The sequence below is a fragment of the Lampris incognitus genome, chromosome 4 (genome assembly GCF_029633865.1).
Source record: "Lampris incognitus isolate fLamInc1 chromosome 4, fLamInc1.hap2, whole genome shotgun sequence".
Lineage (NCBI taxonomy): Eukaryota > Metazoa > Chordata > Actinopteri > Lampriformes > Lampridae > Lampris > Lampris incognitus.
Window position 1 is genome coordinate 14,509,305 of NC_079214.1, and position 22,035 is coordinate 14,531,339.

Here is a 22,035-nt window from a genome sequence, read left to right on the forward strand (position 1 = left end):
CTTTCCCTTATTTTCCGACTATTACAATAGCCATTAGCTTGTTAGCTACCCTTGTACACAGTGGGGTTTTTTTTTGTGGTCTTATTAGTAATTTCGCCTTGTGGTAAATATATCAATGATAACATGTGAAAAGTTTGTAAAGTAGCATCATCCATAATGAATTATTTGATCATCCTAACAAGAATAACAGTCGCGGGGTGGTGCCCTGGATGCAGGAGGGTTGGATCTCAGATCAATGTTCACAATGAACTCTGGGTATTGTAGGAATGGTTGAATCTAGCCAAGACATGACTTTAACTTTAAGCACAGAAATTACATTTTCTCTGACAATACTGGGAGTATTTGAACATTTTTTGCTTCTATAAATCCAAGACACAACATGTAACGTCAGCAATAATTACATAAAAATTTCCTTTTGCGCTTCAAACTATATGTTGTGGACACCACTTGAAGAAATCAACACTTCCGCAATGGAACACTTAAATATTCTAATAAGAAGTAGGTCCTTGAAAAATATTTAAAACCTTAAAACCTTTTCAATGCTATAAAATACATTGACATTTAAACTATTTCAAAGTTTCATAAACCAGGCAAAAAATAATTCTCAAATCTGACAAATTTACTGACCTATAACACTGACATAAACAGGTAAATTCCATATTCAGTCCATAATAATGCAACATTTTGTTAAACCAATCAATTAAGCCAGCCCCTCCAGGAAAAAGGTGCCACGATGTGGGATGTCTATTGTTATCTGAGGGGAGAAAATGTGGTAATGGAAATCCCACATCAAGGAACCAAGGTACAAAATTGCTCCTGTACACCATGCAACACCGATGTACATTTTAAGTGTTACGATTCGTCGTCCTGCATTTTCTTTGACCTGTTTTACAAGTCATTTATAATTAGTTAAAAATGGTATCTAATGTAAGTATGACAAAAAAAGCTCTGAGTAGCTGGGTATGAGCAGGGTATGACTGACGTTTTTTTTTTCTTCCTTTTTCTGGCCACCAATTCCTTAAAGGATGTGACCTTATGGTATGTATGCCAAAGAGCAAAAAAAAAAAAGTCAGGGTTAGCAGCAATACGTTTTAGTCAGTAAATGTTAGAAGATATGTTAGATACATAATCTAAAAAGTGAGCAAACAACAGTAGTTACATGCATATTCAGTCTTACCACATCATCCGTGAGGTTTTTAAAGTGTAAATGCTACAGGTGGGGAAAAAGGGAAAGGAAACGGTCAGGGTGCATGATACTAAATCACATGAGATAAAATGTGTTTCACTTCGCCTTACAGCACTTCTTAGGGATAACTCATTATCATAACCATGATTTCAGTGATAATATCATATCCTATACATGAGTAATTATTACATTGCTTTAAGGTGTCTGAAAAAAAAACCGTAAGAATGTAGAAAACATGTTACATAACACATTCACTGAGGCTATCATGATTAATTCAGTCACACACGATTTGATGTTAAATTAAGTGTGCTAATATTTAAATGGCTATGCACAAAAAGCCAATTCAACGAATCAAGACAGTTAATTCAACCAGCTTGACGCTCGTCCCTGCATTCAAACAAGGAACAACAGGCAAGTGCTGTCAGAAATCTCCATAAACCTGGTTCAAAATGGTTAAGTTGGATACCAAACTGCAACGACCACTGAACATGCCAACATGAAAATGTATCCTAATTCTTGACCAATCAGGGCCAGAGGGAGGACCTGATTGGTCAAAGCTTATGGGAGCGGTAGCATTTTCAGATTCCTGGATAAAGAGGCAGGGGAGAACACTGAGATCCCGATTTATTCTCAGAGCACTTTTATTACTGATAGCTGAAAGGGTATTATGGCATTTATCAAATAAAACACAAAAAAGTTAGCAACTGTAACTTTAACAACTGTAAGCTAACGGGACAGCTGACACCGCTGGCTTGAAACAGCCCGCTCAGCAGGTCAAAAACCGAACAGCCAAACTCCATTAACTAACGAGGGTGCCGACGTGAGTTTTTTCACCGGGGTTATCAAGTGGGGACCTTCCTTTCCAGATGTATCGTTGAATCAGGCCCTCGACACCTCCAGAAGGCGCAAAAGTAAGTTCTGGCGTCCCAGAACCAACCCCCTCCACACCCACATCCAACACACACCATCTACAACTAACCTACAAGAACAACGTCTATGAGCTACTCCCCCAACTGAACTGGTTTCTTCCCAACCACAGCCAATGACTAGTCCTTTCTTTTGTGTCAAAAGTTTCTTCAGGGCTGATCTCAGAACGACTTCCGAATTCTACAAGAAATTGTCGCTGAGCTTAATAACTGGCTATATCGTAGAGGTGGGGGAAAAGAAGGGGAAATCACAAAAAAAAAAAATACGACACCCTGCAACATTAACATGCCATAAGCAATCACCAGCTGTCAATCAATCGGCAGCTGATGATTGCTTATGGCATGAAACAGGCTTGTACTGTCCATTAAATAATTTACTTGAATCACTGGAGATATATATATATACACACACACACACACACACAATATATGCACACATACATCCCTCCAAAACACAAAATGCAGCAGAAAGACATTTAATTTGGCAATTTGCCATTATTGACATGTAAGTGGCAACATCCACCAGTGGGCATTATTTTCTTTTATTTATTTTTTTTAAACTACATGTCCAAAAGCAAATAAATAAATAAATAAAAATTGAGAAAAGTAAAATTCCACATGAATGCATCCCTCTTGGTGTGTGGCTTGGGGGAAAAGATATCCGGAGCACAGTCAATGCATGGTCACCTGCTTTGTAGGGAGATATATGGCTGTGTAGCTGACTTTGGTGTATATAAATACATTATTATTTTATATATATACGTTTTATAAATATATAAATATGCACACACACACGTAATTATAAGATATTTATGCTTCTGCCTCTTTATTGTTGCATAATTACCGCCTGCAAAACAATCATGAAACCAGAATTTGCCCTCAAACTATAATTGTACCATCAAAATCTCATACCATGCCATCCCTAATGAATGACACCCATGAGGTGATCCATTATGCCTCCTTGCCATATGGTACGAGAATAATGAACACATCACGTGATAACTTATTATTGTGATTGAAGTGTACAATTCTGTTTACATAACCTTTAAATGGTTTCGCATAGACAGTGCATATTGTTTAAACACGTTTTGATAAATGTGATTCTGATAGCTTTGAGACTACAATTCAAAACCTTCAACAAATGTGGAGAGATGCACCCCTGAGTAGTTCATAAAATATAAACCATCTGTCCAAAATCAAGAGTTGGACCGGTATGTGAAGTCTGCATGATTGACAAGGAGAACGTGTCCTTGCTCCAGGCTTCAAAAGCTGACAAGCGCTAGTAACATGGTGCAAGAACAATATAACATGCTATTAAAAATTCACACAGGTGATTAAACACAAAGAACGTCTCAAAAAAAAAAAAAGAATATCAGGCAGGAATATTGATATAAATTCAATCCAAGTCTAAGAGGAAGTCAGATGTCTTGTTTAATCGATAAAGAACTCGTTTTTCAGTTTAAGGACATACAGTCAATGCCAGTGAGTCATATCGGGTGGCACAGATCTGAAACTCTAGGCATCGCATTAGAAACAGGTGAGAAGTAATTTAACCTTTATCAAATCACAAGGAATACAGACTTCACAAGTTATGTGTTCAACCAACAATAATTGTGGTTTTAGGCGTTGTGTCACAAAATAGTGATTTCGTTTTTTCCGAAGGAGTAGCTCTATTCCTAGCCGGGTGAGTATGGAAAACCTCATAACCAACAACTTAGTCCTACTCTTGAGTATTTTTAGTCCTAGTCGTACTTTTAGCGCGATTCTAGGAGCAAGTCTGAGACCTTTTATAACTACACGTCCAGGATTATTTATGTCCCAGTCTGTAAAACCACTGAGTTGCAAGAGGGTTCACTTTGTTTTGCAACGTTTCGATCATTCGATGTGCAGCACTGACTATACCCACACACGTGGCCATACCAGAATACACACACAACTGGGTGCTCGAGTTTGATTCACTCACAACCCTCCACAATCTCAATGGTTTCAGGTTGAGACCATCTTTGCATTCCAAAGGCTTAAATTAACAGAACTGTTCAGACCTTATTCACTGGTGTTTTAAGTTATTTCACACACACTAAAACAACTGAGACTCTGCCTCTCTCCCTCTCACAGACAGAGGAATTTCTGAGACTTGAGTACATTGATAAACAAAGTCTTGTATTCTGTACATAATTTGCAGTGTCTGAATATTAAACTGCATGCTTTTTTATGTATTATGTAATATGTAATGTTATCATTGTTTTATAACACACAGGGTCAAATACTACAATGATCATGTCGACTCTAGGTAAAGCTGTATTAATAATAATAACTACATCAAACAGCATGAATTTCAGGATTGCATCATCAAAGCATATGGTGATATGAAATTGTGTATAGATTTGCTGTCAGTTCAAATTAGTGGGCGAGGTTGAAAAGCCCGTTACCGTTTGCCACCTGCTTTTTTCCACATTGGCTGCTCCACAGAAGATGTAAAGCCACTTTATTTGACATTATAATATTACAATGAATTGTATTCTTACAATGAATTTGTTCTCTGCATTTAACCCATCCTATCGTATAGGAGCAGTGGGCAGCTTCAGCACCCGGGGACCAACTCCACTTCTTCTTTCTATTGCCTTGCTCAGGGGCACAGACAGGAGTATTAACCCTAACATGCATGCCTTGTTTGATGGTGGGAGGAAACTGGAGCACCCGGAGAAAACCCATGCGGACACAGGGAGAACATGCAAACTCCACACAGAAAGGAAATGGGACGGCCTGGGGTTCGAACCCAGGACCTTCTTGCTGTGAGGCAATTGTGATTACTAGGCCACCGTATTATGTTAAAATGTAACATAGTAAACATTAGGTAGAAGTATGTGTCAGGGACTGTTAAATCGAGCAACTGCAATAGCATTCATGACTTGGGTATGCATGAATTAGTCACTGTTTCAAATATGGCAGTGAAAGTATCAAAAAGGAATTTTGTTTCCTTGCAAGTAAGGACTGTAACATTGTCGGTCAGCATCTTACAATGCTCACAAAGTGATATGTAAAGCTCAATTGGCAAAATAAAAGTACCACTGTAAAGCAGAAACTTTAAATCAAAGAATATTAAGTGAGCAATGGCAAAACAAAAGAACAATCAGGTAAGAAAAGGATGACGTGAGTAAAACTTAACAAAAACGCAACCACAAGTTGTGTGAAACTTCTCAAGCATGTCATTCCAAAGCCTAGAGTGCAAAAGCACAACCACTCCTATTTGTCAAAGTAAACCTGGAAGAGCTAGAGGAGCTGTGCAAAAAGTTCTGTCTGTACATGGGCGAATAGATGATTAAAAGGTCAGCAATATCATCACTGAATAAGTCCACCAAATAATTTAATAGCCCGGTTTAGTTTTTTGGGTTTAGTCTAGAATTAATCTGAAGATTTTACTGATCACAGTAAAGTCTTCACATTAAATCTAAGACAAAGACATCTAATGTAGAATCCATCCATTATCTTAACCGCTTATCCTGCTCTCAGGGTCGCAGGGATGCTGGAGCCAACCCAGCAGTCATTGGGCGGCAGGCGGGGAGACACCCTGGACAGGCCGCCAGGCCATCACATAGGGCCGACATACACACACCCATTCATACCTAGGAGCAATTTAGTACAGCCGATTCACCTGACCTACGTGTCGTTTGGACATTTTGACAATGTCGTTTGGACATTTTGACAATAATTAAAAATTAGACAAATTAGTTTAGTAAGCTCCAGGAGACAACTATCAATTTTTGGACTATTCCAAGTCAAAATCATACAATGCAAAGGAGATTTTCTTCAAGTTTGACAAACAAAACTGACCAAAGCCCGAAAAGGTAGAGTGCACAGATAAACCAAGAACAGGCGAAAAATTCGATGAACGTCTTAAGATAGACCTGTATAACAATGCACACAAAACCCCATGCACACACATCACACATTTATGTAGACTTGTAGACAAGTAATTATATATGAATTTATGTCATGCTGACTCAAAGGCTTAAAAATAAAGTCAGGTGTTGAGGTGGTAGACTGAAACCCCGAAATCCCAATCGACCCAAAGCCTCAGTTCAGACTGTTGAACGGCTTAGTGATCTCTATCAGATGACCTGTCGGGTACTGGGGTCGACTAAAGGTGTATAAAGCCAGATATGAAATTGGGAGCCGACCAGCTGTTCTCAACAGAACAGCAACAGAGTTTTAGTCAATTTTGAAATGAGCTGCGAGCTAACAAAGTGAAATAGGTTGAGGGGTGATATGACCTCTTTCCCTGAGGTCATTCAAAAGCCTTGTAGCAGTGTTCAGTCAAGTGACCTTCATTTTTCAACACCTCACCAACCAGGGTAATGGCGTCGACTGCCGTTTAATGGATCGACAGCTTAAAATGTAAAGTCCCTTCCCCACTGTGTCTTGGTGCCCCAGGATATGTCAAAATGAATTCACTAAAGGTGCATAACAGATCTGCCCGATGGCGGTAAAGAAGGAAACAGTCTTTTAGTTGACTGCCATTCTCAAAATTACACTTGATGTCGCCTGAATGACGTAAGATAACAATTGTGGAACATGGCTTCTAACAATGTGGCTTCTTTTTTTTCTATTTTTGCATAACCAACAAAACGTAATTAATTTCAGTTTAAACTGCATACATACAATACACATTAGATTAATGCTAGTCTATAAATACGTAAAATATATCACTTTCTAAAATCTATGTGCCTGTAAAGATTTTGCAGTTTTTTTTATTTTTTATTTTTTTTTGTGGGACATGCTCAGCAAGAAAAACAAGCAAATACATGTAACGATTCTTTTTGTTTTGTTTTGTTTTGTTTTGTTTTTATTGGGGCATGGGGGGATGTTCCAACACTAATAAAAGTAATATTTTATGCAGCTTCAATTTAGTGATTCTTAAAATGATGTCATTGTTAAAAAAAGAGTGGGAAAGTCTTGCTGCTTAAGGTCATCAGCATATGAATAAACAATTTCAAAAACTGACATAAGAAAGGTTACATTTTGTCTTTCTCTCAAACATTACAGCGGAACATGAAAGCCCAAGATACCTCAATCGATACACACCAGACTTTAATTAGCATAAAATTCACAACTCTGAAATAAAATGTGTCAACCCGTCATCGAGCAGGCCCGCTAATGAGTTTTCTGAGATTAACATTCGACATTTTTGTTCAGGATATGGCAGAAGAGAGATGGATTTAAAGTGAAAATTAAGAAATAACCATCCAACAATGCCTGGAAGTAATAATATTCTTTCATCTTTCCACTGGTCAATTCAATGATTGGTTAAATCACTAAAGGTGCATAACAGATCTGCCCAATCACATCATCACAGTTTCTTTTTATATATTTTATAAATCCATATAATTTTTGTTATCCTGCTTTGGTTTTTTTGTTTTTTTGTTTTTTTTTTTTTACATGGTGATGCTGGTCGCATGGCTTGGGGCTGTTCCGGTGGCGTCTGGACACTGCTTGGCATCCTGCGCATAATATTCTTCATAAATTTTATAATTCCATTATATTATAATTCTGTTTATCCTCTGTCAAAGTTGTATTCTATAAACTGCGAAAACACAACATCCATCGCACATTATCCACCTTGGGAGAAAGAGCTCTCCTCTGTTGCTCTCACTGAGGATTCTTCCTGTTTTTCTCCCTGTTAAAGGGGATTTTTTTTAGGGAGTTGTTCCTTATCCAATGAGAGGGTCTAAGGACAGGATGTTGTGTTGCTGTAAAGCCCCTTGAGGCAAATTTGTAATATGTGATACTGGGCTAAACAAATAAAATTGACTTGACTCAACTTAAATCTTCCAAGTGACAGAAATATATACTATGTACATATGCTTTATATATATATATATATATATATATATATATATATAAACACACACAAACATATATGTTTCCGCTGGTAACATTTTGGCAAAATCTTTGACGTCATGGCAAAAAAAAAACACGTTCCGCAATCAATCATCTAATTCAGTGCCTTGGATATTCACCCAGGATGAGGTTTAATTTCAGTGAGGCAGTTGGTCAGACTGCAGTAAGTTGTAGTGGTGATGGATTTAGGGGCAATGTAGAGCTGAACGTCATCGGCGTAGCAGTGGAAGTGAAGACCATGATGACGTATGACGTTACCAAGGGGGAGCGTGAAAAGGATGAACAGGAGAGAACCAAGCACCGAATGCTGGGGAACAACTTGGGACAGAGTAGCGGTGAAGGAGGTGCAGTTGTTGATGCTGATGAAATGTTTTTGGTTTGTGAGATATGATTTTAGCCAGGAGAGGCAAGTACCAGTGATGTTGAGAGAGGATTCAAGGCGGGAGAGAAGAATGGTGTGGTTGATGGTGTAAAAAGCTGCAGTGAGGTCGAGGAAGATGAGAATGCTGAGGTGGCCAGAATCTGGGAGATTCTGTGCCATGACTGTAGAATTTTAGTCTGGAGCCCTGATATGGGAGGGAAGGTGGACACAGAAAAGGGGGGGAGGGGGTATTTCAACTTGCCAACTTCTCCAAAATTGCCTACCCGAGCTTGAAATCAGACTTGCTGAAACATGTCTGACAATCATATTCCCGCCCCCACAAGATGCCATTGTAAAGCTGTGTCCAGATGTGGTCCTGTGTCAAAATTCTCCAGGATGACTTCAGTAAGTGAAATTATAACAGAACCAATATACTCAATCGCCAAACCTGCCAAAATAAGAACATGGTCATGAAAAATCTGAACATTACTTTCTATAAAAGACATTTCCAAACATTCCAAAACAGAAATGTTCTTTAAATAAGGGATGTTAGTGTCTCACAGTTACTCATTAAACCTGTGCTTTTAGGGGCGTCTAGAGTAGCGTGGCGGTCTATTCGGTTGCCTACCAACATGGGGATCGCCAGTTCGAATACCTGTGTTACCTCTGGCTTGGTTAGGCATCCCTACAGACACAATTGGCCGTGTCTGCGGGTGGGAAGCCGGATGTGGGTATGTGCCCTGGTCACTGCACTAGCGCCTCCTCTGGTCGGTCGGGGTGCCTTTTCAGGGGGGAGGGGAAACTCAGGGGAATAGCATGATTCTCCCATGCGCTACGTCCCCCTGGTGAAACTCCTCACTGTCAGGTGAAAAGAAGCGGGTGGTGACTCCACATGTATCGGAAGAGGCATTTGGTAGTCTGCAGCCCTCCCTGGGTCAGCAGAGTGAGTGGAGCAGCGACCAGGACGGCTCGGAAGAGTAGGGTAATTGGATGGGTACAATTGGCGAGAAAAAGGGGGGTAAAAAAAGTATTATGATGTACTTTATTTTGCAAGCAACGAGGAAGGTATGCCACCTCTGAAATTAAACCAAAGACACCAGAAATCATCATCAGACAGCTCCTAAACCTACAAGATGCAACCTAGACTCACAATGCTGTGAACATCAGCCCACTCGCTAGGTGGCAAGTAAGTAAAAGTTTCCCACCCATTAGCATATCACAGTTAATACCAGCTGTAACAGTGGCTGCCCAGGGATATGTGGAGTTCCAGTTTAAAAATTCTCTATTTTGTTTATCAAAGAAAATGATATAATCTGCAACTGATTAATGAGTAGAGAGAACAGAGAGCGAGAGAAGCATGTTCAATTGCCTTGTGGCATTTTATTTGCTCAACAATCTATGAGAGAAAATGGAGGTCTCCTGTAGCCACAGCATCAGCGCTGCTCTTTAGCACTGGTAGCAATGTTCTCTCGGGTTACCAACCAGGTTAACTAATCATTCAGAGTAAAGCACTGATTAATATCAGATACACTGCCTCCCCACCTACTGTCACAAGTATATTTGAGACCAGCGTGAAACACTGTAAAATATTACTGATTTTCATTCTATCACTTCTTCCTTCTCCATGTAAACATATCACCAGCAATCCATGCAGTCCAACTCGGTAAGCCCGAGCAAGGTAACGGATGTCCAGACTCTTCAAATATGGGTGGTTTAGGAGGCTTCACTTATTAAGGGCTAGTGAGTAGCCAGTCTTTTTTTTCTTTTTTTTTTTGGGGGGGGGGGGGAATCTTTCCTCCCTTTTTCTCCCCAATTGAATTTGGCCGATTACCCCACTCTTCTGAGCCATCCCGGTCGCTGCTCCACCCCCTCTGCCAATCCGGGGAGGGCTGCAGACTACCATATGCCTCCTCCGATACATGTGGAGTCGCCAGCCGCTTCTTTTCACCTGATAGTGAGGAGTTTCACCTGGGGGATGTAGCGCGTGTGAGGATTACGCCATTCCCCCCAGTTCCCCCTCTCCCCGAACAGGCCCCGCAACCGACCAGAGGAGGCTCTAGTGCAGCGACCAGGACACACACCCACATCCGGCTTCCCATCCGCAGACACGGCCAATTGTGTCTGTAGGGATGCCCGATCAAGCCGGAGGTAACACAGGGATTCGAACTGGCGATCCCCGTGCTGGTAGGCAACAGAATATAAGGCTACGCTACCTGGACGCCCGAGTAGCCAGTCTTACACTGTTGTAAAAACACCTCTGAATAAGGCCTACGTCGAACAGAGCAAAGCCCTTTTGATGGTTTCAGTTTTTAAGATTCATTAAGTAAAATAGAAATGGAAAATGTCATATGGATGATAAGCTCCCCCGGGACGACTTCAGCATTTTTGGAACAGCCGGTCCTACACTAAACTGATTAACTGTCAGCAGCACAGTAGGGAATGATAGTACTCCAAACACTCAAGAGTGAAGTACTATTGTTGCTAACTTTTATTCACAACCGAGCCTTTTTTCTCATATATTTATTTTTTCTTTTTTTGTCTGGGAGGGCTCTCTGGAGACTATATTACAAACCATAATAATAAGTCTAAGGACAGCAGCACAAAGCTCCTAAACTGGTACATGAGGCAGGCAAAACAGGTTACTTTATAAATAAATTTATAATCAAGTAAACACAAGCCAATTAGGTTTTTTTGGGGGGCGGGGGGGGGGGTTAGGGTCATCCCAAAATAGCAAAATGAATGAGTCTTTTGGATTGCCTTTGTAAATAATTCTGTCCTTGAAACATTTTTAATATTTGAAGAGGTAATAATATAATGGCTGCACCACATGTCAAAAAAAAAATTGGGCAACCGTAGTGTGGCTGTTTCGTCATCCTTCTCTGACAGACCTATGGTTCCTGTCAAAGCTAGACCGGACTGAGACAGTAATGTGACCTGCAAAAAACCTCTATATTTTCCCTTGTACCCAGATATGAAGTATAATGGTTTCCACATCTCTTAACGCTTCTGCTTTCTTTTTTAAGACATACTATTTGCTGATGTAACTGCCATGACAAATTGCAGCACAGATACAGAAGTGGGGGACAGTGATGTAGAGGAAGTCAGACAGACAGGTCACTGTGCACGAAGAAACGGAGACGATAAATTAGGCTAACCTAGGTCATGACTACTGTTTTTAATCTTTGTTTTATTGTAAATTAAAACCCATCAGAATCCATCTTAACAGATAAAAAAAATCTATTATTGGGGAATGATTGAAAGGAAACTAGACAAATGATTGTATTTAGATGAAGTTAGAAGCAATCTCTACATCCCCACTCATTTTTCCATTAAATTGAAATGCATGGTTATCTGTAATTTCATATTTGGATTTCAAAATGTCAATACGATTGAGATTCTTGATGAAGGCTCAGCAATCCAGGTAAGAAAATTGCAGAAATGGCCACGGTACTTGCATATGAAAGCAATCGCCAGTTTCGGTCATTACGCAACTGTACTGTTTATAAGGGTGGGGATGCCTGCAGTAGGCTGAAACTGATGAGGTAGGTCACTTAGATGACGCACGGAACGTTTCTCGCTCTAAACTTTGTGTCCATGCAAAGATTATTCTGATAATTATGCCAAAGAAATTATGAAATGTTATGAATACAGCATATTTGTTGACCCAGAAGCTTATTACCTACAATGAAATGTTGACATTATATTTCTAAGCTATATTTGACTCTTATGGTGAACTACTAAAGGGGATTAAACCCAGTCAAATACAGGAAGTAGGGGTGTCAATGATAAACTGGTTACCCATCAACTGCCATTAAGAATTTTGACCAATTAAACGCATCAGTTAAACAGTTAGCTAAATGGTTTTTTTTTTTAACTATCTTTTTTTAGGGAGTTGTTCCTTATCCAATGAGAAGGTCTAAGGACAGGATGTTGTGTTGCTGTAAAGCCCACTGATACAAATTTGTAATTTGGGATATTGGGTTATACAAATAAAATTGACTTGACTTAAATGTGACACATGGGTATGTCATGGGTCACTACATGCAATGCAGGGGACAGCCGTTCATTCGCCAAGTGTCTGTGCCTGAGAGGAAAATTAAACAAGAAAAACTGAATACAGTTTTGGCCACTTTCATACGAAAAGTCAATGAGGTGCATTGAAAGATGTGCAACTCCATCTTGAAATATAGCAGTACCACTTGACAAGCAAGCACCCACACGCAATGCCCAATAACAGAGGCCAACTGGCTGTGCTGTCAGTATTTACTGGAGAGAGATGCGATGCACAGCAGGGTGAGGAGATAACACAACAAATCTGTTTAATAATGGAAAAAGACATGATGCTCATCAATATGGTCGATGGTAATGGTTTCCAAGAGTTACTGTTCTACCTTGAGCCAAATTACAAAATTCCATCAGTGACCACTATTACTCGTCACATTGAAGCATGTTTTCAAGACAGAACAGTTGAAAATGCAGCTAGCAAGTGGTAAGGGCATGGCTCTGACAACCTACTGCTGCACAGCTCATACAGAGGAAAGCGAGTATGTCATAATGGGTACAGTGGCAGTTTCCCACCAAGGGTCAGGAACCCTTTTGAAGAGCTAGAGTTTGGAAATATCCACAAAGGCAACTACGTGCTTTAACATAACACTTCAATATTTTTGAAGCTGTTGCAAGTTATAAGAATATCTGACATTTCGGCAAGCGACAAAACTACAACAAACACAAGCAACATGAAGGAAATTGAGGCTGGCGTCTGAAAAAATGCTCGGTGAGGCTTGCACTTCCAGGTCGGTCCATTTGTCCGTTTTGCTCATCTAGTTCTCCACAGCCAGATGCCGGTGTTTACAGCAACAGTTTGTTTATTGGCTGGCTAGCTGCCCATTTTTAAACATGGTTGATGTTCATTTTCAGTCATGCTTGCATCATTCTGACAGTTGCATCTGGCCAATCAGCGACGTTCAGTGCACAAATTTCTCCCCAATAGTTCCTGATTCCTTTTTAGTATGTACTAATAAGGTTCCCGGATGTAAAACTGACCCTGGTTCCAGCTGTGGAAAACTACAAAAAAGAAAGGTTCTGAGTTCTGGAAAAGGTACTGGCTGTGGAAATAAGCCTAATGCCACTATATTCATGAGCACTGGCAAGTTAAATCAGCAGTTATAATAAAGCTATTTGGGGGGAACAATTGATGGTCAAATATTACCTCTTAATTACCAGGAATATTAATAATATTCATCCCCAAGTACCAATGAAAATTAAGAAAAAAAATTGTTACATGGATATCTGATTTGCCTATTTGTCAATTGCTAAGCACATCCTGTGTATTTTCATGAAGTTTTTACTGGGAACAGGAAGTGATGTATTCAACGTATTCATGCACTAATGTTTATTTAATGTATATGTTGTATTTGCACTTTTTGATTTGAAATCAATAAACCTCGGTTTTGTTAGTTATACACAAATCAATATTTTTATTGCCTTCATTGACATATTAGCCTGTTTTGCCTTGAGAGGGACAAAACTAAGTTTTCCACAGATGTTCTTAGGTTGATGTAGCCTAAACACTGCACTGAGGCCTGTATAAATTTCATTTTTCACTCAGCTTGAAACCGATGAGTTGGTATCCAAAACAGTGCTGACTGCCTCTATTCTGGACTCCCGCCATGAACATCACCATTTTTTACAGCAACAGAGAGAGAAGACGCGAAAGAAAAACTAAAGGAAATGTTTGTACTGTGCAGGTATGGAGGCGACCACAGCTGCTGATGAGCCTCCCAACTGGTAACATGAGTGGAGAGGATAAGACACCAGTTTCAGCTGTCCGGGGAGAGGCGAGGGTCACATGCAACCGCCAGATTGTCAAGTTTATTTGTATAGCTCAAAATCAAATGGTAGTCCCGAAGGGTTTTACCAACAGTACAATATATAAAAATGTGACAATATACAACAATATATGACACCCTCGATCCTTGGAACCTAGACCCGAATGAGGAAAAACTCCAAGAAAAACCTTATCAGGAAAAAAAAAAATATGGGAGAAACCACAGGAGAAGCAACAGAGGAGGGACCCCTCTTCCAGAACGGACAGACATGCAGTAGGTGTCAAATGCACAAAATACACAAAAATAACATAATTATAATGTAACATCATAGATTACACGGAGCGAGGTAATGTAGAATAAATACAATTAATGCATAAAATTTAGCAAATTTAAGTGTGCTGGGTAATAAAATTGTAAAGAGACTGCAAGGCAAATTTAGAGAATGCCATGATGAGACACGACTACAGCACAAGGCTCGACCCAATAAGCCCAAAGCCAACTTACGCTATTCCCTGCCATGGGATACCGGTGTCTTTGACTGGCAAAAATGAATAAAACATGGTCTCCAAGAGCAACAACCCTCGCAAGATGTTATGTCCGCATTCCCGGAACAACAGTGTCCTCAGAGGATGTGTTTTTAGCCGTTGGTCTCAAAGTCAGTAGAGACTGAACACCAGACTGACCCCACAGCATGTTAATATTTCTCAGTTATCATGCACAGACAGGCTGTCTCTCTCATGCTGACGTAAGCCTAATATAAATTGATTTTATTGGCAAAATGTGGACTTTAATGGCTTGCAATCGTTTTCGGTTTGTTATATACTGTTACGAAATTTTTTGATTTTTTTGTTTTTTTTTGTTTATGCGAAGTAGGCCTAAATTCATTTAATGTGTTCGAGTGCTGAAAAAAGCAATATTATTCATTTTCCATTTGTCAGTGTTTTCCATTTCAAAATAGCCTGTGGGCTCATGAAGGCCTAAAACCATTATTATTTAAATGAGTTTTGGCAAAGTTTGACTCTAACGGCACATATTTGTGGGCCGTTAGAGAGGTGGCGCAGTGGTTAGTGCGGTCGTCTCACAGCAAGAAGGTCCTTGGTTCGAGCCCCGGGATAGCCCAACCTTGGGGGTCGTCCCGGGTCATTCTCTGTGTGGAGTGTGCATGTACTCCCCGTGTCTGTGTGGGTTTCCTCCGAGTGCTCCGGCTTCCTCCCACAGTCCAAAGACATGTAGGTCAGATGACTCGGCCATACTAAATTGCCCCTAGGTGTGAATGTGTGTGTGTGTGTGTGTGTGTGTGTGTGTGTGATGGCCTGGCGGCCTGTCCAGGGTGTCTCCCTGCTTGCCACCCAAGGATGCCGAGATAGGCTTCAGCATCCCCGCACCCCTGAAAGCAGGGTAAGCGGTTCGGACAATGGATGGATGGATGGGCTCATATTTGTTTTCAGTTGGTTATATTTTATTACAAAATAGTAGGTTGTGCAAGATAGCCTTCAGTCTTATCAATTTTGAACTCTTAATTTTTTTGCCAATCATACACTGCATCATACACTGTATTCTAAGAAGCCATATATTTGACCTGTTCATCCTATAACAGTCTTTTCGCAGTAGGGTTCAAACATCAACTTGCCTAAGCAGTCGCCAACTCCTTTTTTTTCCACGTCATGCAGGTCTGTTTACTATGCATAATGTGAACCCTTTTGTTGCGTTATTGTTGTTGCATATATATATATATATCAATGTCCAAATAAATAAAGAAAAACAAAAAATACTTTCTGTCATTTTTAATGGGGTCATGGATTTGTGATTATTGTCGTAGCCTAGAATTTTAGCTTATCAGTTAACGATTAATATGGAACAATTAATGGTTGATTATTCATCAGGAAAAAAGGACCAAACTTTTCATCCCTAAAAGGAGGGATTAAAAATAATTAATGTATGGATAAAGCACTGTTTTAAACATGAGAATCCATCAGATGGGCTTCCTATTTCAAAGTAAGCTCTTTTGTTTTAGAAATAATTCTTGTTAATGAGCTCTCCATGGTAAGCCGACTATGGCGTTTAAACCACTGCAGAAACACCTTGTGGGTCTAGCTTACGCCAACAGAACCTTGTTATTGAACTGGTAATCTCAAAGATTCCTACTGTCCATTATCTTTCATTGGATGATTATCTTTGATACGTCACGACGGTCGGTCCACCAGAGAGAAAGTTCTGTCCATCCTCTCTGGTGGACCGACCACCGCTGACTGAAATAAAATGCATCAGTAACTACAAGCAGTTCGAGATTTTGTTCGCGGGGATAGTTGGACCAACACATCATCTAGAACGCAAACACTTTCAGAAGCAAGGGCTTCCTTGAACTGAGAGTAAGCTGAATAATTACTGTTTCACCAAAGTTGGTGATAGATAGTAATGAAACAGATATTAGTTCATATCAAAAAGTTCGAGATTACAAAAAATTCCAACAAAAAAACATTTTTTTAGACGTAAAGCGCCTCATGGACCCGGCTTGTAACTCGCTCACACACTCACGTTTCACAGGCTGAAGATTCTCCACAAGAAGAGCTGCTCGCATTCACATAGCTTTTCTTTGTGTGCATCATTGAAACGGAGAAAACCGCCATGAACCTACATCTGCAGGAGCTCACGAACGCACATATACTGATCGGCAAAAAAATGAAAACCCCCTGCCTAATATTGTGTAGGTCCCAAAACAGGCCTGACCCATCGAGGCATGGACGCCACAAGACCTCCGAAGGTGTCCTCTGGTGTCTGGCACCAAGACAGTAGCAGCAGATCATTTAAGTCCTGTAAGTTGCAAGGTGGGGCCTCCATGGATTGGACTTGTTTTTCCCAACAAATCCCACAGATGCTCAATTGGATTGAGATCTGGGGAATTTGGAGGCCAAGGCAACACCTTGAACTCTTTGTCATGTTCCTTAAGCCATTCCTGAATCGGACCAGATGGGCTAGCCTTTGCTCCCCGTGAGCATAAGTGAGCCTAGGGTATCTATGACCCAGTTACCAGTTCACCGGTTGTCCTTCCTTGGACCATTTTTGGTAAGCACTGACATAGAAGACCCTACAAGTCCTACCGTTTTGAAGATTCTCTGACCCAGTCATCTAGCCATCACAATTGCGCCCTTGTGAAAATCGCTCAGATCCTTATGCTTGCCCATTTTTCCTGCTTCCAACACATCAACCTCGAGAACTGACTGTTCACTTGCTGCCTAACATATCCCACCCCTTGACAGGTGCCATTGTAACAAGATGATCAATGTTATTCATTTCCCCTGTCCGTAGTTTTAATGTTTTGGCTGATCGGTGTGTTTGCTGTCACAAATGGCATATATATGGAAATTGTGTGTAAAGAGAGTGGAAAAACACTTTTTTGTGTGGCTATAATACACCTGTTTTGCTATCCGAATGACACCGGTGATGTACTATCGTTACTCTTTATGACCAAATACTTATGCGCAGAATTTCTTTAAATTTATCGTATGAGACTGACATCAGCGACATCAGAAAGTTCAAACAGCACAAAGCAGTGTTCAACCACCTCCATTATAACACTGCTGTTAAAATCAAAAGAATTTCTCAATTTGAAGAAAAGGCTTACATTATTTCGTCTAGAACAACTCAGTACAATCACCCTAATAATTAACTCAAATCTACATATGTCATCTAATCTGCGGAGATGACCGTATGCACAGAACCAGGGGTGCTATGATGTAAGGGGGGGGGATGCTTCATATGACACTTTTTTAAAACGAAAAGCACAATCTTTTTTTCCCCCTTGCCACTATATATAAAAGACAAGAATCAAAACGAACGCCCTCTTTCAGTCCACATCCGCTTGGCTGAGACAAACGCTGGCCTAATCAAATGTCAGCAAAACCCAATTACTGGTCAAGCTCGGTAACCGACAAAGTAAGCAAAGACTGTGACATTTTCCTCTCGGAAAGTGTCGATCTCGATATTTTCTTCACTAAAAATTCTCAGCCGTACCTCACCACGAAGAGAGTTCAACGATTCCCAATTTTAAAGTACGGCTTGATGATAGCTCAACAAGGAATACACATCAGACAGATGTACCCACAGGCAGTCATTACTAAGCAGACATGCATGAGACTCCTGAATCTAGAATGTTAAAGCAATAAAAAGGCTCAGTACGCCTCAAGTTGTGAAGAAGAAAAAAAAAAAGAAGCTATATGGAGGACCAGTTTGCAAATTAATGATTAAGCAGCTGACCTCTACTTTACTTCAAAACCCATAAAATGTAGCAAAACAAGTTAATTAGCCAAGGTAAAAGTGAATGTGCGGGCAGCCTAAAGCTGTAGTCTCTAGAAAATAGTCTGCTCTCATTTGCATTCATGTTACTGTGTTGTATGACTCCAGTTTTTAACCCAATTCTAAACATGTTTGGCAAGTGCAGCTCGTTTTTGAACAAATTTCCTCTTTGTCTTCACCTGCAGCACAGCTGAGACAGCGGTTTGTAATGTTTGTCATTTGCAAAGCACATTAGTGGTGGTCTTCTACAGAGTCAGGTTATAAACAAGCTGTGCTAGTGGTCATGACAGAATGGGTGTCAAATCTAACAGGAATTTATAAATGTCAGTGCATTAATTGCACCGCTCGCCTTTACTGTCAGCCTTCTCATTTTAATTACACTAAGATAACATCTTTTTGCATTAACTGCCCAAGGAGCCCGTAGAATCCTGGCCCCCATGCCGACTGAAGAAGTTCGGCATGGGGCCCAGGATTCTACAGGCCTTCTAGAGGCACAACCGAGAGCATCGTGACTGGATGCATCACCGCCTGGCATGGGAACTGTACTGCCCACGACCGCAAAACACTGCAGAGGGTTGTGCGGACGGCCCAGGATGTGCGCTTCCCTCCGTCCAGGACATATACAATGGATGCTGTGTCGGCAAAGCCCGTAGGAATATAAAAGGCCCCAGCCACCCCAACTATGGACTGTTCAAGCTGCTACCGTCAGGCAAGCGGTACCGCAGCCTCAAAGCTCGGACCAGTAGGATCCGAAACAGCTTTTTCCACCAAGCGATCAGGCTTTAGAACAAAGAACATTAAAGACACCAAGCCTGGTGCCGGACTGACTGGTACTGACCTATGGTCTTCAGCGGATCATCAGTTTACACACAAACACACTCACAAAGATGTAGCTTGGCATACACAAACACAAATATACAAACAACTATATACACATTTATTAAGGCTGGGCCTACACATACACACACACACACACACACACACACAAAGCACCCTACATACACCACACACTATTTATTATTATTACTGCTTTTTTGTTCTGTTTTGTTGTTATTTTATTACCATTGTTGCTGCAGTGTTGAGGAGCCGAAACACAAGAATCTTACTCTCTTGTACTTGTATAATGAGACGTAACAAATAAAGAATCTTGAAGTCACCCCATCCAGACGGTTGAGGGAACAAGGCTTATTTACGAAACATAACACAAGCAGTGCATCAGACAGAGCGTGAACAGAGGTGAGAGTAAAATAAAAACTTTTTTTTTTGTTCTCCATGAACTTTGAGTAAAAAGAACAGATTGAGGCCTTGCACTGCATACAGTTTGCAACAGCAGCAGCAGACAAATAGAAACAGGGTATGCTGCATAACTCATTGAGGCAGATCACATCAGCTACAGTCTAATAGTTCTCCCTTGATGGGCAATTTGTCTTAAGAGATGGTTTGTTTTACTTGGAGATACCACATATTCCTACATACTGTATCTTAAAAAATTAACTGAATATTACTTTTAACGGGGGCGTCCAGGTAGCGTAGCGGTCAACCAACACGGGGATTGCCAGTTCAAATCCCCGTGTTACCTCCGGCTTGGTCGGGTGTCCCTACAGACATAATTGGCCGTGTCTGCGGTTGGGAAGCCGGATGTGGGTACGTGTCCTGGTCGCTACACTAGCACCTCCTCTGGTCGGTCAGGGCGCCTGTTCGGCGGGGGAACTGGGGGGAATAGCATGATCCACTGATGCGCTACGTCACCCTAGAGAAACTCCTCACCGTCAGGTGAAAAGAAGTGGTGGCGACTCCACATGTATCGGAGGAGGCATGTGGTAGTTTACAGCCCTCCCTGGATCAGCAGAGGGGGTGGAGCAGCGAACAGGACAGCTCGGAAGTGTGGGGTAATTGGACAGGTGCAATTGGAGAGAAAAAGGGTGAACCCCCCCCCAAGGGTGAACCCCCCTCCCCCCAAAAAAGAATATTACTTTTCACAGATTGAGATGTAAACACATAATGGCACAGTTTGGAGTAAAATACTGCAAACACTCCAAAACGCCACAAGAGGTCGTTAGACCATGAAAGACATTTCTTCAAGGCCTAACAAAGTTCACAAAACTCATGTTCATGAGGTAGCCGCAGTTTTGATTGTACTGGTTTTAACTGTCTCAAGACCAGCAGGGGCAGTTACTATGAAATTGCCAATCTGTGCGCGTGTTTGTACTTTAGTAAAACAAACATGTCTAGTGATCAACTCTCATACTGATGTATCAATATGACTTCTGGCAGTTGACACCTAAATCAGATTTTTTTTTAAATTAATCACCAAATTAACGTACAAATGGGTCATTTTATAGAGGTCAACAGCTACTGCCAGCATTTTATGCAGATTTGCCGTTTGCCTCTGAAGCCCCCCCCCCTCCTCAGCTCTACTCAAGTCCTAACAGGCTTTGCAAAATGTCTTTTCTGACTTGGATCATACCCTCGGCCTAAATTTGTGGGTTTTATGTACTCTGTGTTTCAAAAATCACAATTTATAAACCTGACCACACATGTAATGCAAAACTCTTAAAACAGTGTCATAAAAGTGATGGAAAATCTCTAGGCTGAAAGGAAGAGCTCATCTTTTAAAATCCATCTGGGCTGCATCCGAGTAGCATAGCGGTCTATTCCGTTGCCTATCAACATGGGGATCGCCGGTTCGAATCCCCGTGTTACCTCCTGCTTGGTCGGTCATCCCTACAGACACAATTGGCCGTGTCTGCGGGTGAGAAGCCAGATGTGGGTATGTGTCCTGGTCGCTGCACTTGCGCCTCCTCTGGTCGGTCGGAGTGACTGTTCGGGGTGGAGGGGGAACTGGGGGGAATAGCGTGATCCTCCCACGCACTGCGTCCCCCTGACAAAACTCCTCACTCTCAGGTGAAAAGAAGCGGCTGGCGACTCCACATGTATCGGAGGAGGCATGTGGTAGTCTGCAGCCCTCCCCAGATCAGCAGAGGGGGTGGAGCAGCGACTAGGACAGCCCAGAGCGTGAGGTGACTGGCCAGGTACAATTGGAGCGTTGCTGAATATTTGTTATCTGTAATTTCCTATAAACCACCTGCATGGCAGCCTTAACTGTAGCCAAATTATAGGAGGAGGTATAACAATTGAGAGGGGGAAGGGAAGATGTTACCCAGGAGAGACCAGCTGTTCACATTCCAGATGTCTTCAAACTGTCTGGGACTCCTATACCAGCCATCTTAACCCCTCATTCTGTCTTCCATAATTTACCCTTCCCTCGATGTTGTCCATCAGCTCAGCTGAGTACAGGGGCAAAAGAAAGAACGTTTTGCATCTGTCTAATTGGAGGTAATCTTTGCTGGTCCCACAGGTTGGTACCGGTGTAGCCAGATGGCATAGGTGATGGCTCTACAACAGGACAATACCATCGTGAAGGGTACAGGATGAGCGTAACAAAACTAACAGGAACACCTGTTCTCCCCATTGCAAACCTAATCTGTTCAATTTGAGCATGTTATCACAGAGCGCTTTTGACTTACTTAGCTCATGACACTC

The 22,035-nt window shown here is 41.2% G+C and overlaps 1 protein-coding gene across 1 annotated transcript in view; it reads right to left on the reverse strand.

The window, feature by feature from the left end:
- Positions 1-22,035, reverse strand: part of diaph3 (diaphanous-related formin 3) — a 384,853-nt gene that overhangs the window by 351,327 nt on the left and 11,491 nt on the right. The window contains exon 2 of the mRNA XM_056278298.1: positions 1,178-1,210. Coding sequence (XP_056134273.1) covers positions 1,178-1,210 — 33 coding nt within the window. The remainder of the gene's footprint in view (positions 1-1,177; positions 1,211-22,035) is intronic.